Source organism: Gobius niger (genome assembly GCF_951799975.1).
Source record: "Gobius niger genome assembly, chromosome: 16".
Lineage (NCBI taxonomy): Eukaryota > Metazoa > Chordata > Actinopteri > Gobiiformes > Gobiidae > Gobius > Gobius niger.
This window is the reverse complement of record NC_136867.1, coordinates 25,181,540-25,204,741: the sequence shown is the minus strand read 5'-3', so window position 1 is coordinate 25,204,741 and position 23,202 is coordinate 25,181,540. Positions and strand designations below refer to the sequence as shown.

The following is a 23,202-nucleotide window of genomic DNA, read 5'->3' as shown; positions in this document are numbered from 1 at the left end:
TTTACAAAAGCAGCAGAGGCATGACGTCAGCAGCAGAAATTCCCTCTTACTTCTTACCTAACATCCCAGTGAGTCATTTATTTTTTTTTGGTGCTAAATCCAGCGGCCCGTCGATGCCGAGTCTCCCGTCGGGCTTTAGTTTCACACATGAAATCATTCTGGAGGAGTGACGCAGGGCTCAGACTGTCAACACCAGAGATTATCTGCTCCCTGCACTGTCTTCACTGAGAGACAGACAGAAAACGAGATAACACACTGGTTTTAATAGAAGCGTGTTTTTCCCGTAAATGCGCAGGTTGTGAGGTTTGTGCGGGTGAAAGCTAGTCAGATTGAATGCTTTTTAATCTCCAAATGTTGTCGCAAAGGGAAAGTTTTGAGCAAAAGGTTGGGGGCGATGTCAGCCAAAAATGCAGCTCAATGTGTTTTAGACATTAAGTTATGTAGTAAAAAAATCTCATCTAAGACCTAATGCCAGCTGGAACCCAGTCTAATGCTTTTTAAAGTGCCACCAAACGCCAAACCCTGCTCACATTCGCAGTTTGAAAATCGGCCCTGAGGAGTTTCGGCGGACTGTGGGGGTGAGAGCGCGTGACAAAAACCGAAACCGAAACCATACAGCAGGGGTAGGCAACGTCGGCTGTGGGCCAAATCTGGCCCTCCAGCACAAACCTCTGGCCCTCAAGATTGTTTTGAGAAACATTATTATGCAAATAAGCGATCCAATTCCTTTTACAGTACTCTAAAAAAAAATGCAAGAAATAGTATCAGTATTTTAAAAATGCCCTGGCAGAATATCCCACTTGGTCCTACAGTATGTAACGTAAAACAGTGATTCGCAACTGGTGGGTCAGGACCCAAAAGTGGGTCGCGGAACCTTTTTCAGTGGGTCGCAAGACGAGAGGAAACTTTTTTTTCAATATTTTCCCTCTGAAACTGCATGGAATTTGAGATTTAGGCATATCTACTGCTTGTTCAATAAAAACACAATATTTTGTGGTAAATTTGGGTTATTTGGGCCTCTCATCCAAGGATAACGTTGGGTCCCGACTTGGGAACCAGAAAAAAAGTTCTTTCCTTTGGGCTTCAATGTTGAGGTTCAGCCCTTGGTGTTTTGGCGATAATGAAAACGCAAACTTGCCTACCCCTGCCATACGGTATCAGATGAACACAAATCACGCCACGCGGTTGTGCAACTGACTAATAATAAGAATGGCTTATGTTTGTATTGTGCTTTTCAATACCAAGTTTTGTGGTAAATGGTAAAATGGTCTCAACTTATATAGTGCTTTTCTACCTTTACCAGGCCCAGTGACTTTAAGGAACCAGTCACCCATTCACTCTCTCATTCATACACCACTGTACGCAGACACTGGAGGCAATTTGGGTGAAGTGTCTTGCCCAAGGGAGCTGACATTCAAACCCACGACCTCCTGATCATGAGATGACCCGCTCTACCAACTGCGCCACCGTGGGTAGACGAGACTAACTAAAGCATGGCCACCACCAACCACTCACACATTCATTTTGGCCAAGTGAAGCTTGGATTTGAACCCCCAACATTCTCATGATCAGAAGGTCGGGTGTTCGACTTCCCAGCTCCTCAAGATGCAAGACACCACCCACCTTGTCTCCAGGGTCTGCGTACAGTGGTGAGTGGTTCTTTGCTGTAAAGTGCTTTAGGCCTAATGGTAAATGGACTCTGTCATAAAGCGCTTTTCTACCTTTATCAGGCCCAAAGCGCTTTACAATAAGGAACCAGTCACCCATTCACTCTCTCATTCATACACCAGTGTACGCAGACCCTAGAGACAAGGTGGGTGAAGTGTCTTGCCCAACGACAGTGCGCATCTTCAAGAGCTGGGAGCAGAGTGCCCAGAGGAAACCTACGCAGACACGGTGAGAACATGCAAACTCCACACAGAAGGCCCAAGTCCAGGCCGGGGATCGAACCTGGGACCTTCTAAAGCACAAGAGCTAGCTGCTACACCACTGTGCTACATATACTGAAACCTTTTGCTTCCTCCTTCACTAGGGGGGATCTCTACTTTTACTGAAACTTCCACCGAAACAAAAAATCTAAATTGCAGTACACTGTTTAGCCATGAGGGGGCAGTACCTACGCGGTTTTAAGCTGTTTTGGACGACAAACATGCAAAATACACTAGTTTATACTAAAAAAAAGAGGGTTTTTTTAAAGGAAATGGAGTAAAATAAACTAGATAATGCCTTGTGTGGACTTTTTTCAGCTTTTACTCCAAATACTGAGAAGTAGGAGCACCCCACAAGAGCTGCATATTTGTGGATGCCTCTGTACCATACTCGCCATCACAATAAACAAAAACCCACTCAAATCCATACTTTTTTCCTGCCTCTTCTGACAGAAGAGGGACAAACTGTTCACTTGATGCCTAATTTAACCTCCGCTAAGCTTTCTACAAACATGAGACGTGAACTTCAGGGGAAAAAAAGCGGCGAGTGACATTTGATAAATTTATCCACAGAGGAGCGTCGGCAGCAGCCTGTGACATTTACCAAGGATTAGCTCAGCGAAGGGAGCGGCCAAGACATGCAGACGATGAGCAAAACGCACGCTCAAGACTCCATCTGGTGGCTAAACGCTATATCACAATCTTTACGTTGACAGAAGAAGTTTAAGGGGTGGTATTGAAATAAAACAAGTTGATCTTCAAAGTAGAATCGATAGGAGAAACAAGTAATAATCTAAAAAACTGAATATAAAATGAACTTAAAGGGGCTAGATGCAAGTTAGTCATTTTATACTCACTACTGCCACCTCAGGTCTTATGCGTAACTGCAGTTCTATATTAAGCTTGTGCATGACGGCACTTCAGACCCGAAATAGCAACTTTTTGAGTGACAGTGCAGGATGTTAGAGGCAGTTGTGGTGAAGAGGTCTGAGCTCATTCTACACATTAGGACATGGCTGGAACCAAACCAAAATACACACCTAACTTTCTCAAAACTAAACACGGAATGGATTTACGGTGTTCTTGATTCCTCAAACGATTCAAGCCGGCGCGGTGCCAGATTGGTGTCAGTGCAAATGTTATTGGCGCTGTAATATCAAACGGGCTCTTGCCAAGTTCGTGCTTTATGGAGCAGTGACAAGAGAATTAACGACCTGAGACCAAGGTTCAGGAACGATCACGTTTTGTGTGTTTTGCTATGGGCGAGAAATCGCTGTAATACCACCCCCCCCCCCCCCCCCCCCTTGTGGCCATGGGCGACTCCAAAAGACACTTGGTAGACAGGATTTAATGGGACTTCAGACCTCCCTCCATAAAAGCTGAGCTTCTGACGAAGCGTGTTCCTAAAAAGGACATAAAGGCGGATCTTCACCGTAGACTCTGTCCTTGTGTGACGTGTAGCTCGCGCTGCTCCAATACTAACAGTCCGGCCCTCATTAGTACGAGATTTCTACATTTTTCTTTACGAAAACCAGCCTGGTTTCTTTAATTGTAACAAACACAGCGTTGACTCAGGAGGAATATCTAGCCGTAGAAAGTGTTTAAAAATTAGGTTAGGTTAAAGTTGTTTTAAACGTGTCTAAAGTCCAATGCTTTTCAATCGGAGACTAGCAGCGATATGGAGGTACTACAGTAATGGCGGACCAATGGCGGTGTTAGAGAATTAACAATGGTGTTCGAGAGGATAGATGAAAAACTGGCAGCAGTCTGGATGTCTTATACAGGAGAAGTTTATTTACCATCGGTGCAGGACCCCGGAGACATGAACTCGAGACATTGCGCTAGTCCTACCATTCAAGTCTGTCTATGCTTCCACAGAAGAGGGATAAATACCCTCTCAGAGCGTCAGACTGATACGCAAGAGTCTGAGCCCCACAGTCAAGGCTATGACAGAGATAGTACGACTGTACAGCCTGACCCAGTGTGATAAATAGCGATTTAATGTTATCCTCTAACAGGCGGCCCCTAGTGTCGTCTTTTCAGTGCCTGATTGGCTCCAGAGCCTCAATTCTCCTCAATCATGCTCTAGAGCTCTGTGGAGGCTCCGCCCTTTTGCCCTTTTAAGGAAAAGGCTTCGTAGGAGGAGATTGAGCAGCCAAGTAAGTTTCACAGACGACTTGGGACATTTACAATGAATGGGGCTGAATGGAACACCGGCTATGGTGTTTTGACATGACGATATGGAGCTACTTCTTAATTGTTAAGAAAATTTAAAAATATTCAGTGTATTTCATTGATTTGACAGTTTTTCCCCACCCCTTTCCACCCCTCAGACAAGCCAGTGTTCATAATGACTTGAAAAGTTTTAATGGAAAGTCTACACCAATGAACTTCCGGAGCCCGTCCCCCATTTCCTATTATGCTTCAGCAGATAATAGTGATGCGATGTCCATGTTTTCAGTCTACGGCCCAGAGAAACATGTCACTGTGGAGTCCAGCGGCGGATAATGAGGTGTCACACAAACTTCATTCATAACAAGGGCACCTGTGGTTTTTCTTTCCGCTCCAGTCTCGGTCTGAATCTGGCCGTTCAGACAGAAGCCGCGTAGCAAAAGATCAGACACATATCACGCTGCTTCCATTATGCATTAAGCATCAACACCGCTTCCATGTAGCGTAATTGTGCAATTATTCAGTCTCTCTCTCTCTCTTTCTCTGCTTACAAAAACACAGCACAGATTCTTTGTCTATCTGTCAAATCAGCACATTTAACAAACCCGTTGTGTGGTCTTTCTGTGACAGCGGAACAAAACCTTCATCTAAAAATACTCTCGCAAAGACACGCAACGAGATGCTGGATGTGTCAGGAGTGAAGCTCATCGAAGCATCAGTGACGCGCGAGTGATTTGAAATAGGAAGTAAATTTTTTATTATAGGAAGCTGATTATTGTGCAGCTGTTTGTGCAGGTCCCCCTCCTGGAACATGGTGTAGCGATTTGAGCACCTGAATGATCCTGGGAGCTCTTTGTCGGGAGCTTCGTGCCCCTGGTAGGGTCTCTCCTAGGTGATGGGTCAGACAAAGAGCAGTTCGAAGCCCCTTATGAGAGACCAACAGGCCCGGGTTGGAACCATGAGGCCGTCCTTTTTACCCACCACCTGCAGGAGGAGCCATAGGGGCAGGTGCAATGTGATTCCCACGACCCGGCCACGGAAAAGTGTAAGAAAATGGATGGATCAGGTCAAACAAAATGCCTGTTAATGCCAATTTAATGCCAATAAAGAGCCATATGATTAATGCCACAAACAATTAGCACTTTTGAAGGCAAATATACTTAGGTTATCGAGTGACTTGTTCAAAGCAGATGTGTTGTGTATTGTTTATTACATGGTTACTTATTTTTTCTACTCGATTGGCCTCATTTTGCAGAAGCCTTACCACCGTACTCTACAGTTTCCGTGTGGATTTGTGTTTTTTTGGAGCTCACGCTAACTTGCAAACGAGGCATTTTGGTTATTTTTCCTCCAGGCAAACAGCACAGCAAAATGATGCTCAGTATGAACATGTTATATCTCTTTTAAAAGCCTTTATTAACATAAACAGTAAAAACAGAGCAATGGCATTAATTGTGAAACAAAACACTTAAAGGCGCTATACCTGATTTAAATGAATGCAACAATCTGTGGCTTCCTCTGTCATTGTTTGTAATAAAAGAATCAGGTATAGGGCCTTTAAGCATGTGAGCCAGGATCACTAAGTGTTACTCCCATCCTACATTCCCCCTCTCCTGCTGACCCTTAAATGCATCAGTGACCACAGTCCATCATACAAGAACTCCGGAACAGCCTCCCAGTGGAGCTCAGAGGAGAGCAGAGTCTGGAGCCGTTTAAAACTGAACTAAAGACATTTTATTAAGTGTTTTTTTACTGAAGCAGCTTTTATAATGTAGTTCTCAGTGTAGTGTTTTTAAATGTAGCACTCTGAGATTCATTGAAATGAAAGGGATTGCGATTGAGACTTGTTAGTGTCGGCATCAACTACATTTGGAAGTGACTAAACCAATCAGCTAAGGGCGGGTGTTGCTATAGTGTTAAGTGTTAATGGGATGATTGGGGGGGTCTTTCATCTCCCCCTCGTGTCTCTGGCCAGAAAACCACAATAATGGAATCCCGAAGAAGGAAATAACAGGCTAACGGGCAAAGCTAACTGCGGGCTAGCGCCACTTAAACAGAATTTACAGCCAAGTTTGAGTGAAAAAAAATGATCTCCCTTGTGTAATTGGATGTGCCATATCACTCTCCATCTTTGTCTTTTCTGTCAGCGTAGTATTTACTCTCACGGACAATTAATGAGTAAAAAAACGCAACATGCTACGACACATGCAGTGGTGCTTATGGCCTCTAGGGGCATGAGTTACTTAGTTCTGCTTTAATATTCAAACAGGATTGTGAATCACAAAAGTCACCTACAGTCTACGTGTTTTGGTCATTTACCGCCGGTTCGACATCTATGGATTGTTATTGAGAGGACTTGAGCGGCACAGTGGCTCAGCAGTTAGCGCTCGTGCTGCACAGCTAGAAAGTCCCAGGTTCGATTCACACCTTGACGGGGCCTCTCTGTGTGGAGTTTGCATGTTCTGTGTGTGTGTGTAGGTTTCCTCCGGACACTCCGGTTTCCCCTACCACTAAAAACATGTACAATAGGTTAAACCTCCGGCCAGGTGTTTCTGACCATTACCCTGGCTCCACATCTGGAGATGGGTCCCCTGAGCTGGTGGATCACTGCTCCGACAGGTCGCCTCAGTGGCATTGAGGATGGGTCAAATGCAGAGAACGAATTTCCCTACGGGGATGAATAAAGTTTAACTTAACCTTAACTTCCATGTCCCAAGAGTGACGCTGCTCATGAGCAAACATGTGAACAAACACGTGACCTCAAATAAATGAATTTGATCTGTTTGAGTTTGGCAGGAGTGGCAAATGAGGGCGTCCTGCCCAGACCCAGTGTATAAGAAATACAGAGGGGTATCATTCAGGACCTGCCAGGCTAAAGGGGCACCAGAAGTCCACCTTATAATATCAAATCAGACTTAAATGCTCATGTACTTAAAGACACAATGCAGAACATTCAAGGTTATATGTGTCGCTACGTCACAAGAGTAACTAAACACAATACAAAAGTGAAAGTGCTCCTAATGATCAGCTAGACTCTGCAGAATCAGCAGTATCTCCATGGAGACGAGCTGGTTATGTCAGTGGTTTGTGGTATTTTCCCCCAATAAAAACACAAGCCTGGATTTTATTCTATTCATTGGGTGAAATGTTACACAATGTGACTTTAAGTGGTCGTCACAAGTACTTTCCACGTCTACTTTTGAGTAAAACTGCCACAGTGAAGTGAAGATGTCTGGCTCTACTCTACCCCCCTCTGTCCGTTTCTTACCTCTTGCTGGGAGTGTGCCCCCCGGAGGACAAGAGCAGCGCGTCGTTCATGTTGTGGACGACTGCTTTCGGCTGACTACAAGAGAAGATCGTAGTAAGTTTTTAATTCTACACTTTAATTCTACATATCAAGGAGGAGGAGGAGGGAGGAGAGGAAGAGGCTGTTTGGGCAATAATCAGGAGAGGTTTTAAAGGAGAGAGAAGCAGGTGTATCAGTAAGAACTAAACAGATATTCAGAGGAAGAGGGGAAACTGAAGCCAAAGAAATGTTGTTTATAAGCCCTGTCACTGGTTTTGTTTGGTTTACAAGCGATGAAAGTGATGTGAGTAAAGTTAAAACCGTTGCAAACTCATTCCTATCTTTCCTAAAGCATTTCTGACATCCTAAATCTTCACAGGGATGAGTTTATGAGCACATTGCACAACTTTCAGCAACAACACTGCACAGAGCACCAAAGTCTTCTTTTCCTCCACAAACGTCTGCTTTTACCGCACACACTGGCTCTGACTGAAACCTTAAATATGTAGCTTCTATGTCCAAACCCGAGCTCCTGATCCTTAACCTTTCATTGGATCAACTGTTAGATCTCTATGCAGTTAGTGAACTTTTGCTTCAACTGCATTTGCTCACCCAGGGGAAGGGGAAGTGCCATCACCGACAGCTGCTGTTCTTCTTCTTTACGGTTATTGGCGGACTACAGGCAAACAAAAGCGCAAGTCGCCACCTACTGTATTGCGTATGTAACAACATAGTCTCCAAATAAAGACATTTAAGGAGGAAATAAATTTAGAAAAATCCAGATGAGCCATCACATTTCCCTTTAGCCTTGTTCTATCTCCACAGCTGTTTCATAAAGCTACAGTAGCAAATTAGCCATGTAGCTTAAGTTCCTGAAAAAGCACAAACTGCCTTCATTTAAACCATTTATTAAGGCAGCTCTTTAAAACACTGACATGTGACTGTTCTGTGATGGCTCTAACATGCATCTTGTCACTTTTATAAAGTTTGGCTTGTGCAGAATCCTTTTTTTTTTTCATTATGAATGGGCACCTGTCAATCAACAGTGTTTTTTGTCAAAGGTTCATACTGTCTTCTTAGGTTAACCCTATTACAGTTTTGTTCTTTTAGTAAGACCACAACCAGGTGACGCTTCTGAGGAAGATCACAGGAAGTGATCGAAACTAGTAAAGCTGGTGAACTAAACCATCTGTTTTACTAAAAGAACAAAACTGGATAGGATCAACAGTGGTTGCGCATGAATCACTGGAGAGTGGGGGCGAGTGGGGTGGGTGAATTGGTTGTGCACTGGCTTATGGGATGGCACATAGCTCCTAATCACAGGTTAGTTATCACCAGAGCTCCCTATGCTATGATAGTTTGCATTGGGGCTTCTTTCCCTAACTCCTTCCTAACTGACAGCACTATTCGGAGGCTTCTTATCATGGCAGACGCCGACGCACATTCTGTTTAGCATTAGACCTCTTACCAATTTAAGCTTTCGGATTCAGCCTATGTTTATTGGTTTATTTGGTTGGGGCAGTGCATGTTAATGAACAAGCAACACCGGATTGTAGCCTTGGGCTAGTTTCCATTGTCCCACACTCCCAATCTCAAACACACTCTCATTCATCCTGGCCTATTGTACATGTTTTTAGTGGTAGGGGTAACGCGAGGAAACCTACGGGACCACAGGGAGAACATGCAAACTCCACACAGAAAGGCACCGTCCAGGTGGGAATCGAACCCGGGACCTTCTGCTATCCACTGTGCCACCGTGAAGAACTAAACAAACTAAAATAAGCACATCTCGGAACCAGTTATAAAAAAACACGGAAAACTATTGTTAAGCACAAGACTGGTGAGAAAAATGTTAAAACCTCTCAAATGAATCTATGTAGAAACAGTGACAGTGCAATAATCAAACAGCTTTTTGTGAAAAGTATACGTTAATGGAGCAAAACTGACCGAACATTTTGCATATTGGGTTTTGCCTGCAGTGTCTCTCCTTAATTATTCATGTGTCTATGTTTATTTATTTATTTTTCACCGAAATGTAGGACAGACGAGTGTCAAGAACGAGTCCAAATAGATCTAGAAGCGTCAGCATCTCCACTGAAGTCTTTGCCTCGATAACAGAATCTCAAGCTCGAGAATAGTTTGTCTTTTAATGCGGGAGAAACTCTGAAGCTTAAAAACTGACTTTGTTTGTTGAAATAATAACACAATGAAATACAACCTACTCAGGGTAAGGAAATGTAAAGACGATAAATACTGTGCCAAAAAATGTATTGTCATTTTTTTTTGATATAGTGATTATCGTGACAGCCCTTTCATAAAAATGGACTCTCTCCCCACTTCCTTCGCAGCAGCTGAACCATTTAACCTCCTCAGCCTCTCCATCCTGCACCAGTGTCTCGGCTTCGGGGGGGGGGGGAGATATTTGCAATTACAAATCGATCACGCTCTGTCGACAAAACATCGCTGTCGTCCAACAAACCATGCATCGCACCGCGCTCCTTTGTTCCCACTAATTTGGTGTTCCGTCTCAAAAGCAAAATCGATTTCCCTTTGCCTTTAGCGTTTTGTGACCGCATCTGTCTCCTGTCTTTTCATATAAAGCTTCAGATCCATCATATTTGACTCTTTGTCCTTGTAGCTGCCGCCGATTGTACACACTGTACGTTGCCTTGAGTCTAGAACAATAAAGCGATGCAAAAAATATGTCATCATTTTATTTTATTTTTTTGCCTTATGGACAGATTTCTTGAAGTTGGTCACTCAAATCAAGGATAAATGTACTTACTTCAAGAAAATACGACTTATTTCTAGTCTTTGCAGTTTTGAATGTACATACTTGCCCCATCAAATAAGTACAATTAACAAGTAAATTCTCTCCAGAGTGCTCAGATACACAGAAATCTGCACAACTTCACCGGGAATAGACCAGGACTAAACCAGCACTTGTCCGAGACCATAGTTGGAAGAATATGGCTTGCCCTCTACAGGTCGGTGGAGAATCTTTGCCTCAAGTGGAGGAGTTCAAGAATCTAGGATTGAGGTCAACAGACAGATCGGATCGACGCTGTATCGGACTGTTGTGGTGAAGAGGAGCTTCTTTGGGGCAAATCTCTCAATTTACCGGTTCTATATAAATAAAGATCTTCTTCTTCTTCTACGTTCCCACCCTCACCGTTGATCATGAGATTTGGGTAATGATTGAAAGGACGAGATCACAGATACAAGCGGCTGAAATGAGTTTCCTTCACAGGGTGGCTGGGCGCACCCTTTGAGAGGTTGAGGAGCTCAGTCACCCGGGAGGAGCTCGGAGTAGAGCCGCTGCTCCTTCACGTCGAGAGGAGCAGCTGAGGGGTCTCCTGGTCGTGTGTTACAGGCATGTCCTATTGGGAAGAGGCCTTGTTGACCCAGGACACAATGGAGGGACTATGTCTCCCAGAACAGCTGGAGGAGGTGTGCGTGGATCTGGAAGTCTGGGCCTCCGTGACCCAGCCCCGGATAAAGCGGAAGAAAATGGATGGATGGAAGAAATTTAGATTTAATGCCAGTTTGCATTTGACTTAAAAGAACAGGCCACAGTTTTTCCATACTGAGATATGTTCTTCCCTGAGCTTAGACGAGTTGATGCGTACCTGTCTGGTCTTTGTGCGTGCCCTCAGTCACGCAAAACGACGCAAAATAGCTCCAAACGGAGGTGAAGATAGAAGCGACCCAGCTCTTCAATGGGCACAAAGACCAGACAGGTACATATCATTAGGTAAGAACATATCTCAGTATGGAAAAACGGTGGCCTGTTCCTTTAATGTTTTTTAATGTCCCTTGGAACCCCTGGTTACTCAAATCAAGATCAAATGTACTTATTTCCAGAAAATATTAGTTATTTCTAGTCTTTGCAGTGAACATCTTGAATATGCTTGTCCCTACATAGGGCTGGGTACAGGTAAACGATATCAGTATGGTATCAAAAGAAAAGTTTAGGTACAACTTGTGTCACAGGCAGGTACAGAAAACAAATTTATTATATCTTCAGATATCAAGTTTTGATGCTGGTCCAGGGACAGCATTAAAGGAAGTGACTTGGTTGTGCTGTTTTCTGGTTCTATATGACAAATATTCTAGTATAGGTATCGGGCAGGTATCGCAAACCAAGTATTGTTAAAGAATTTTTTGTTTTTTTAATGAAACGCTACCCAGCCATGAATAAATAGTTTCTGGAGTTGATCCATATTCAACACCAACACTGTTCACATAAATCTACACAACTTTACCGGGAATAAACCAGGACTAAACCTCAGAATTTAAATCAGCTGCAGTTCTTCACAGATGAGAATGTCGTGTTTTCAGGGAGAACTTACTCTTTGAATCCAAAAGGTTGCAGACCCCTGGCAGAGAGCATCATAACAGCTCCATAATTGCAGCCTTTGTTTTTCATAAGAATGGCCTTGTCGTCTGAAAAAGCCGTTTAATTTGTGTGTCCTGGAAGTGTAAGCCTGCCGTATCGATCCTCCTTCTGTTAAAGCGGCTGTTGTTTAAAAATCTCATTATCACATAAAAGATTGGAGCTTTGTGTCCTGTTTGTGCAATCAGCATTTGCTATTTTTACACCTCTCTATTTCTATCAACAGTACACTCAATAAGTGTCTCTGGTTGCTTAAAGGAACAGTGCAGGGCTGAGGGATTTTGAGGAACAAGTATTTTTCGACTAGATTCGTTCTTTTTAAACACAAAGAAAGACTGAAATATGACTTAAACATGAAGCAGGATGTCTGTCTTATGTTTGTTCATTAATTTGTATTTCTATCCCTGCGGTTCCCCTAAATGTTTCAATACAAACCTGCCTTCAACACACTGTAAATTCCAACTCGTTGCGCTTACTTGGAATAAGTTGTAAACCCAATGCATAATTATCAAGCCCAATGTTAAGCCATGATTACTGGTAACGCTAGTATGATTAAGAGGGATTTCACAGTATTCATTACTTATGATACAAGTTCTGATTACTACACGTTAGTACTGACAACTGGGAATTCCTAGTACTGATTACTTTTGTTACTTAAATATGGCCTTAACCTGTACTATTATTCTTAGTAATGGTTACTGGAATATTCCTGTTCCCTTTATGGTTTATTTGTTATTCCCATTAATGAAGTTTTACAAATTTAGTACAAGATATAAATGTAATAAAGCAAAACGGAGTAAAACACTACGTGACGGTTAAGTTCCCGTTACATGGGGGCAGTAGAGGACATTATTATATTATTCAAAACTGGCAAATCCTAGTAAATGGAACAGAATCTTATAATGGATACTTTAGAATGAGCGTGAGCACAACAGGACGACAAATAATCATTACTGGCATCATGTAAAGTTAGTCAGTACTTGCAAAACCCTGTTATTGGAACGCAAACATGTTGCTGTAAAACGGAAAAGCAATTAATCACAATTTTCTCTATATCGACTTCTTCATGTTACGACTATAATCGGAATTTACAGTGCACATTACATGAGGAAGTTTACGTGTCGATCTGTTGATTAAATGCAGTTCAAGTTGTGACGTTGTTAAGAACCACAGCCTTCCCACTTTACAATCTTCAGTCTGCAGAGATAAGCGTGTATTTCTGTAAATAATCTTAATTCTTTGGCACAATGGCTGACAGCCCTGACCAAAGAATGACAACAAACATAGACAAACTATTGGCCGATATGCACAGTCGATTATTCCAAATGTCTTGTCTATAATCCTGTGTATGAAGTTTCTAAACTGTGAAATGTGTTATTGTTGAGCTGTGACAGCAGGGGGCGCTTTATTAGGGGCATACATTAATCAGGACTTTATGTTTAGTACTTCAGAGGGAGCTTGTTTGAAAGACAAAAATCAGCAGATTCCAAAACAGCAAAATCTCCTATGGTTTCTGAAATTATAAGCAAAAGTCGGCAACATGACATTCATAAGAAAGTTGTGTGAGGGCTCATTATAAAGCGCCGACTGAGAGCCGATATTGCAAAAACTATTGGCTTGTTTTTGGTGCTTTTTTGTTGATATTTTTGGTCCCCTTTTGTGGCTTTTTTGTCCCGTTTTTGCTTTTTTTGACACTTTTTTCAATAACGTTATAGATTTGGGTAATACCACACTGGAGAAAATGTGCTTGATTCAGGTGGAGGTTAAGAGGTTCAAATGTCAAACTAATATATGATATAGACTCATTACATGCAAAGATATGTCAGGCCTTTGTTTGTTATAATTTTGAGGATTATGGCTTACAGTCAATATTCAAATTATGAATTTGGGGGTTTTTACAAGCTGTGGGCCATTATAATCAAAATTATAACAAATAAAAGGCTATACATATCTCACTTCACATGTACTGAGTCTATCATATATTAGTTCCACAGTTTAAAGCAGTACTAAGTAGGCTAACTCTTGCCCCTAGAGGCCATAAGCGCAACTGCAGGTGTCGTGACAAGTTGCGATTTTTGAACTTATTAATTGTCTTGGAGAGTAAATACTACGCTGACAGAAAAGGCGAAGGGAGAGAGGGATATTGTTCATCCAATTACATATAATATAATAATTATTATTTTTTTCACTCAAACTTGGCTGTAAATACTGCTCAAAGTGATGTTAGCCCGCAGTTAGCTTTGCCCGTTAGCCTGTTAGCTTCTTCTTCATGATTCTATTAGTGTGTATTGGTGGCTCCGGTCCGGTGGCAGTCAATTTGCAAGTGTGGTTTTCTGGCCAGAGACACCAGGGGGAGATGAAAGACCCTCCAATCATCCCATAAACACTTGTATTACCCCCACAGGGACTACGGAAAGAATTTATTAATGTAAACACGTATTTCACTTCATTCATGCAGCTATAAGTAATCCTCGGTTAATCCTGTTTAATTTAGCTGTTTCTTCTTCTACGGTGTCAGCGCTTCGTACTTGTACTTCCTTGATACACAATTCTGTCATTGTTAAACCCAAAACTGTCCACAATCCAACATCATTTCTGTGCTGTAAACTATGCCGCAAGTCAAAGTGGAAGCTAGTCTTTTAATGAGTTATTCCCACAGCGACCAGCAGGGGGAGCGCCAGGCAATGTTAGTGTTCAAACCTCTTAACCCCAGCCTTAAACGAGCGCATTTTCTCCAGTTCTGCTTCACCCAAATTCATAAGCTCACAGACTATAGGCCAGTGCAAAGCCTCATTTGAAAGCTAAGACCTACAAAACTGATCGAAATGGAGCTTTTTCCTCACTTTTTCGTCACATTTTTCTCACTTTTTCATCTCATTTTTGTCGCTATTTAGATTTTTCGAGAAGCATTTAGGTTTGGGTAAAGCCAAACTGGAGAAAATGTGCTCGGCTCAGGTGGGGGTTAAGAGGTTAATTCTTACAGCCATTATTAAACGTATAATAAAAATGCAGAGGCGCCTAAAATGTTTTTTTAAGTCTGTTTCTAAGCTCCATGTGCATCTTTTCGCATCGATTTCTGCATCTTCTACGGTCACAGTTAGAGCTGAAAGATGATGGAAAATTATCTGTAATTTTGTGGCATCGCTAACGTCTACAACAAACAGAGACTTTGAGAAATGCAGGCAAACTATTACTACATCCAATAGCTCTGACCGTGATTTGACTCCTCTTTCTCTCCTCCTCCTCTCCTCTCCTCTCTCATCCTCTCCTCCTCTCCTCTCTCCTCCTTTCCTCTCCTCTCTCCTCCTCTCTCCTCCTCTCCTCTCTCCTCCTCTCCTCTCTCCTCTCTCATCCTCTCCTCTCTCCTCTCCTCTCTCGGTAAACAGCCGCTCGCCTGGTCTTACCTCGGCGCCGTTCTCCCTCCGTCTGAGCCAAAACACATCCACGGATCCGCTCTCACTCCTGCCCTCCACAGATGTGCGGCGCGATGGCAGCGAGCCGCATCTCCAGAGTGGCACGGCTGCTGTCGCCACGGAAACTCGGACCACGTCATGTGACTTGAGGACGACGTCGCGCCTTTACCCTCTCTCTATCTCGCTCCGACTCCCCCCCCCCGTCTCTCTCTTTCTCTCTCTCTCTTTTGAACAGAGCTGAGATTAATTCGAAACATTTAAAAGAAATAGCGATTCCAATACAATAACATATTAGGTCTGGTCCTCCCTTAAATGAGTAAGAATAGACTTGGTGAGGACCTTTAAGGGATCATGGGAAAAACAAAAGGTACAAGTGGAAGTTTAGGAAATATATCGTCTGCAAGATCAGTCTGAAATTGTTGTTTGGAAGTTTCAAATTTGCAACGTCAAGTATTTCTTCAGTGTCGACAAACAAATGAAAAGCTGCCAAAACTGCTGCCAAAGAAATAAGCTTTACTGAGTAAGCGCATTTTCTGCACTTTTGTTCGAGTCACTAATATATTGGAGCGACACGTCGTCTAAATTTAGATGTTAACCAGCACTTTGCTGCATATTTCTGGATATCACAGTTATCGAGAAAGAACCCAAAGATATTGGGCAGGTCGTCTCATGACCGGAAGATTGGGGGTTCGAATCCCGCCTCCAGGTGCACACTGGCATTGTGTCCTTGGGCAAGACACTTCACCCTCCTTGTCTCCAGTGTCTGCGTACACTGGTGTATGAATGACAGTATGAATGGGTGAGTGGTCCCTTCTGTAAAGCGCTTTGAGTGCATAATATAGGTGGAAAAGCGCGATAAACGTTTCATTCACAGGGACAAGCCATTTTTAACGGGACATGAACAAATCACTGGCACAGTGGTCATAGTTTATCAACATGAGAAATGCTATAATGATACTATTACGCACCAAAATTAGGAATAAATAAGATTGGACACTTAGAGGAAACTAGAGGTCGACCAATATATCACATCAGTCACCAGTTTGTACACCTCAGAGGCTCGGATTCGACTATATTTATGTTGCAGACTTTTGCTTATAATTTCAGAGCCATAAGACCATAAGTCCTAGGGCCAGATCTGGGGCCTGGCACAAGGACAGCACAAGCTTCAAGCGCTACAGAAATCATCCATGTGGTGCAGCTGTTGCACTGTGCGCCTGGACTACTTGTGAGAGGGCGTCACTTATGAAAAGAGGTCGACTGAGGCGTGGTTTATTACAGCAGCACTGAGAGCGGTGCTGATGTCAGCCTCACATTCATTTCCTTGTGCCTTGTATTCTTCCTTAAAGGGACTATACAGAGTTTAAAACAATAAAAATGATGTATTTTCCTCCCCCTACATGTTCCAGCAATGTCCTAATGTGTAGAATGAGCCCAGACCTGTTCATGCCTCTAAAATCCTGCACTGTCACTCAAAAATGCGTTTTTACATACTAAGATATGTTCTTACCTAACCTTAGTCGAGTTAATATATCCCCGTCTGGTCTTTGTCCGTGCGCTCTGTCACGCAAACGGAGCACATACGCAGCCTCTCCCACATGTCACATAGCTCCAAAAAAGCTCACGATAGAAGCTACCAAGCTCTTCCACGTGTTCCCTATTTAAATAAAGTTACGTGAAGTGTTTTCATGCGAAGTATATTTACACAGAAATGTAGCATGTCGATTTTATAAGCAGATAAAAAGGGGTACTATATTGTGAGGCGTAATGATATGAGGAGCACAGCGTCCGCGCAGTAACTCCTAAAGACTTCCCCCGCTCACTTCCGTCAATAGGAGCCGCGTGACTTGTAGAGAGCCTTTTACAACAAGCAGAAAATATATTTTCGGAAAGTGCTTGCGCATTCCTACCTCATGGTAGAGGTCCTGAGTCCTGAGTCCTGTGTCGTCGTCCGGGGTGAGTTGGAAATCTGTGAAACATTACTACACTATATACTTTCTGCTTGTTATCACAGCCCGGCACGATGCACGTAAAAGGCATTGTTCACAAGTTATCGACGCTTCTTCAACTGTTCTCTGCTAGCTCTCAACAAGTCACGCAGCTTCTATTGACGGAAGTGAGCGGGGAAGTCTTTAGGAGTTACTGCGCGGACGGTGTGCTCCTCGTATCATTACGCCTCACAATATAGTACCCCTTTTTATCTGCTTATAAAATCGACATGCTACATTTCTGTGTAAATATACTTCGCATGAAAACACTTCACGTAACTTTATTTAAATAGGGAACACGTGGAAGAGCTTGGTAGCTTCTATCGTGAGCTTTTTTGGAGCTATATGACATGTGGGAGAGGCTGCGTATGTGCTCCGTTTGCGTGACAGAGCGCACGGACAAAGACCAGACGGGGATATATTAACTCGACTAAGGTTAGGTAAGAACATATCTTGGTATGTAAAAACGGTGGCCTATTCCTTTAAGCCCATCATGAGCAAACAATGTCCGTGTCCCAAGAGGCAGAGATGTAGCTACAGCCGGTCCCGCTGGGTCGGCACTCGCTCGGCCGTTATTACAAGAACGTGACCAAAACAAAAGCACATGTTCACCCCCACAACCCACACACACAATCGGAAACAACCAAAGTAACACAATTACTCAGAACTGTGTGAATGAAGCATCATCAGCCGCAAGTGAAATGTAATGCTTTTAAATGTACTTCTAATACCCAAATACTACAATATACTGTAAGTTTGTGAACGGGACCGTCTTATAAATACCTCTTGGTTCCACTCCTCAGCATTCCCGTTTACGAAACAAACCAGCTCGCCCTGTAGTTTAGGCCTCTACAAACATGTTCTGTCACTTCTAAAATGTACTCAGTAAACCGAATCTTTACTTACAGAAATATTAAGCAAATCAATCGCGATCCTTCTTCAGTCCTTCTTCAGTCCTGCATATACGAAACCGCAGTCGTTTTTAAAACCAACATCTCGGTAAAAAACAAAGTGTCTCGCTCTCTCACCTCCGTCTCCTCGCTGTAATTGCATTTACATATCACGGCTATTACCTTGAGCTCGTTACATAATTCTTCAAAGCTATAAATAAGCTACTTTTTCACAGCGCCGATATAACCTCGCAGTCGGAAGGAGAGGAAGGAGAAGCATCTTCAAAGGGAAAAGTGGCCCAATAATCTCCAAAAAAAAGAGCAACTTTAAAGACGGATTGTGTGCTATCTTTAAATCTGCAGAACAGATGCTTCCGAAGATCGAGTGTTTGGAGAAGTAAGTGCAGCCGATGTGGAAATACAAACTGCTAAACTAATACCACAACACCACTATTCAAAGAGAGTTTTACTTATTTAAATGAAACAAACAGGTTACAGGCCAGACATTGACTTAAAGTTCAAGTTTTCATAAATACAAACATTTACTTTTGGATTATGCTTTCCCAGTGCTCAGATTTTGCATCAGCATTAGGGGGCAGTGTTGAGTAGTAACTTAATACATGTATTTATTCAAGGCAACTTTATTTATACTGCGCATTTCGTACACAAGGCAACTCAATGCGCCTTACAAAAGAAGTACTTTTAATACTCACTTTGAGCCACTGTATTCAGGTCCAATTGGTTTTTCATTTTAGGGTATTTATAATAATAATAATAATAATAATAATGATAATAATAACAATTTTTAGCAGGGGTGTCAAACTCATTTTGGGTGACTGCAAGCTGAGATTTGGTCAAAGCCCCAACTGGACTGTAGCTTCATTAATAATAACGGCTTACACTTGTATTGTACTTTACAAGCCTGTGTCACAAGTTCTTCAAAGTACTACATCCATCCATTTTCTTCCACTTGTTTCCGGGTCGTGGGGGCAGATGTTGGAGCTGCCCAAATCACATTGCACCAGCCCCTTATGGCTCCTCCTGCAGGTGGTGGGTCGGCCTCACGATTAACCGGGCCTGTTGGTCTCTCATAAGGGCGTCTGAACCGCTCTCTGTCTGACCCGTCACCCAGGACCTGTTTGCCCTGGGAGACCCTACCAGGGGCACCAAGCCCCCGACAACAGAGCCCCCAGGATCATTCGGGTGCTCAACCACGTTAAGGTGACAGTTCCAGGAGGGGCAAAGTACTACATAGTCATTATTCATTCACTTCACACTCGGTGGTGGTGAGTGTCCATTTACCACGTGGCTTTATAATGTGTTGTTCATATCCTGAGCTCTAATTATGTCAGTGCCCTCTGCTAGACATGTGTGGAACTCTTTCCTTTAGCTGCCCCCTAGTGGCTGGAATGAGCATTCTGGTTATTCTTCATTCATTTTGAGGGACTATTTTCTAGCAGATCACTCCGCCGCTGCGTGGCTTACAACCACGAAGCTGATGCTGCTCAAATATAAGTTCTTTTAAATGCAAAATGGTCAAAATTATTCTATCGACACAAACAAGCATTTATATGGTCAGTCTGGTGTTATAAGTGATTTGCCTCAGGTGCACTGTGGAGCGGGTCAGACTGTTTTTTAATGCAGGCTAGCTGATACCATAGAAATGCACTAGCCTAGCGCCCCTTAACTCTTCAAATATAAAGACTGCATGAATTGCAAAAAAAAATATCTCCAGAAATCAGCAACACTCTGGAAAACTAGGAAATGAGGCCCTATGTCAAAAATCCTGAAATATCCCTTTAATTTCTCCACTGTGAGATCAATAAAGGCTTATCTTATCTTAGCAATGCCTCTGAGGCTCTGCACAGGGGCCCCGGACCCCACTTTGGGAACAGCTGATATTCATAATAGAGTTCAGCAGTCCTGCCCACCTGAGAGGAAGTAACAAATCCCTGCTTGTGTTTCGTTATCCGACTATTGCCATTGCGATTTGCCGTCAGGTCGAGGCGGGAACAAAGACGGTGATGCTCCACTAAAGCTGTGAAGTGTGACTTATGCTGAAGTGGCGCATCTGTTTTAATGACATGCAAATGCGAAGTGACTCATAGATCAGACAGAGGTCAAGTGACTCAGACTACAGATTCTTTACAGATTGTTCCAGAAAGAACCAACATAAGAGGACAATAGGGATGTCACAGTGTCAAGTTCACCGCTGTTGTGTTCTCGCCTGCCTCTTTTGCTTTTGTTCACACTGATTTTCACTCCATTTCTCCTCGAGGCGTCTGCGAAACAAAGCTCACAGACAAAAAGCATACAGCAAATGACAAACGTCTCCTCCGCCGTTTTTAAGCAACCCCAGAGAGAATGCGGAATGACCCGGAGACGGCGGCGGCGAGAGCCAAATGCAGCAGGATTTCAGCGGATTATACGGAGACCCAAAACGGGACGCTGGATATTGGACATGAGATTTGGATCCGCAACTCAGAGCGGGACAGAGGGATGGCTTTCCCATGTTGGAAGAAACGGCATCAAACATGTCATGGCCATTTTATGAGGATTCATTTATGTTGAAAAAGTAACATTTGCTTGATGATACTAAACCTCAGAGCAGATAGGTTTCGACCTTGTGAACTGTGGATATTGTGGAATCAATTTTGGAAACCCAGCACTCTTTAAAGCAACACTAAGTAACTTGTTTACCTTGATAAATCCTTTTCGTAGTCCCTGTGGGGGTAATACAAGTGTTAATGGGATGATTGGGGGGTCTTTCATCTCCTCCTGGTGCCTCTGGCCAGAAAACCCGGAGTCCCCAATGCACACTAATGGAATCACGAAGAAGAAGCTAACAGGCTAACGGGCAAAGCTAACTGCGGGCTAGCCCCACTTAAACAGTATTTACAGCCAAGTTTGAGTGGGAAAAAATGATCTCCATTGTTTAATTGGATGTACAATATCCCTCTCTCACTTTGTCTTTCCTGTCAGCGTAGTATTTACTCTCACGGACAATTCATGAGTAAAAAAAAATGCAACATGCAACGACACCTGCAGTGGCACTTTTGGCCTCTAGGGGCATGAGTTACTTCGTACTGCTTGAACCTCTTCACCCCAGCCTGAACCGAGTGCATGTTGTCCAGTTTGGCTTGACCCCAAAGGTCACAGCCTACAGGCCAGTGCAATGCCTCATTTGAAAGCTAAGACCTTTGAAAGCTAAGTGTTTAAAAAATCGCTATTTTGGTACTTTTTTCAAGAAGGTTTTAGAACTGGGTAAAGCCAAACTGGAGAAAATGCTCTTGGTTAAGGCGTGGGTTAAGAGGCTAAACACCTCAAACAAAACCTGTTAGTTTTCATTGTATTCCTATTTACCCGGATTAGTTGGCTTTACAGTTTTTAGTTTTGCCATTACTTTTAACAAAACAAGCCCACACTAAATGGCACTATAGGGCTGGCTGATGTTGAAAAACAATAATATCTCAATATTTTGGGGGAATTTCTCTACAATAAAGCAGAACTATGCGAACATGTGCTGCCAAAAAGTGCTCTGTCCTGAACAGAAAGGGCAGAAAAAACACTTCCCATGTTTTCCTCCTCTTCCTCTTCTTCTTTTTTTCTCCAAACTTTTCCTCATTTATTCCCAATTTCCCCCAATGTATTAGATTTTTCAAAAAACATTTTTCCCCATATTTGTTCCCAATTTTTTCCTCATGTATTCCCCCCCTTCCTCCAATTTATTCCCCAAATGTATTCCTCTATTTTGTCCCAATCTTTTGTACCCCTTTTTTCAACATAAAAAATATATATAATAATTTTACCCAGTCCCCGCCCCATCCTTTATTTCCTCCATTTTGTGCCATTTTTTTTTTTCCTCAAATATTCCCCTTTTATCCCCAATTAATTCTCCTATTTCATCCTAATTTATTGTACCCATCTTTTAAATATATATATATTTTAACACATTTTCCACAATTTTACGAATGAGGAGAATTAAGGGGGAAAAAACCTTCCCTTTTTTTCTCCTCATTGGTTGACATTGGAGCAGACAAAGACCTTTTTTCCACACAAATGTCTGCTTTTGCTAGAGGAGAAAACATTTCATTCCATGACTAGAAAAAGAGCCTTTCACTGAGCATTTCCGCTTGGTGTTGAAAGAACCTTCTGTTGGCTTTAGTCCGAATACTTAACGTAGAAGAATTTGAGTTTCCACTGCTGATAAACTCCCTGCTCCCATTGTTTTGCCACAAGCCCTTATTTACACGCCAACATCCAGCGTGACGTCTCTCCAGGTTTTCTCCGTTTGACGAGGCTCTGAGTGAGACGCGATGGCAGAATGGGGCTAAAACGTCAGCTTAAATCCACCGGAGTCTCCCCCCGTCGACGCGCCGCAGACAAAGTGAAGTTATTTTGATCCGTTTTGAAATATTTAGACGCGTTTAAGGGCAGGAACGAAGGAGCGGGACGACGGGGAGTTTCGCATTCACTCAAACTGTCTGGCGAGAGGCACCGAGGAACGATATGAGAACATGGAGGAGCCACGATCTGGACCAGAGGAGGGGGGAGAAGAGGCAGGTTCAAAAAGATGTTCTCAGCTGGTCTGGGAGCTTAAGGGACGTAGTCTGGGTGTGTTTTGGCCGAGTGCCGCCCCGCCCCACTGCGGGACCGTGGTACATTCTCTTTCTGCCTCCGGACACAGACAGTGTTTAACTCACAGTGGGATAAATAAAGCTTTTATTCATTCATTGTAAGATAAAGGTGCAACAATGCATTTTAATGAACATTTAAAGAGACTAGATGCAAGTTAACCATTTTATACTCACTACTGCCACCTCAGGTTATATGTGTAACTGCAGTCTCTATATTAAGCTTGTGCATGACGGCAATTCGGACCCGAAGTGACACCTTTTTCAGTGACAGTGCAGGATTTTAGAGGCAGTTGTGGCGAACAGGTCTGAGCTCATTCTACACATTAGGACATTGTTGGAACATGTAGGGGAGTAAATTAGATAATTTTACCATTTTTAAACTGTATAGTCCCTTTAAACAAATGTAAAAATGCTAGTTTATTGCCTTGGGCTGATTTCCAGCTGCAGACGCCCTGGCAGGTTGATCTTTACAGAAAACATAAAAACATGTAA

The 23,202-nt window shown here is 42.9% G+C and overlaps 1 protein-coding gene across 5 annotated transcripts in view; it reads right to left on the bottom strand.

Annotated features, from left to right (window-relative positions):
• The window catches only part of dtnbb (dystrobrevin, beta b), a 65,624-nt gene that overhangs the window by 21,180 nt on the left and 21,242 nt on the right, over positions 1-23,202 (bottom strand). Inside the window, exon 11 of one of the 5 annotated variants that reach the window (XM_079573500.1) lies at positions 7,369-7,443. The exons of the other annotated variants lie outside the window; for them this stretch is intronic. Coding sequence (XP_079429626.1) covers positions 7,369-7,443 — 75 coding nt within the window. The remainder of the gene's footprint in view (positions 1-7,368; positions 7,444-23,202) is intronic. 5 annotated transcript variants of the gene reach the window in all.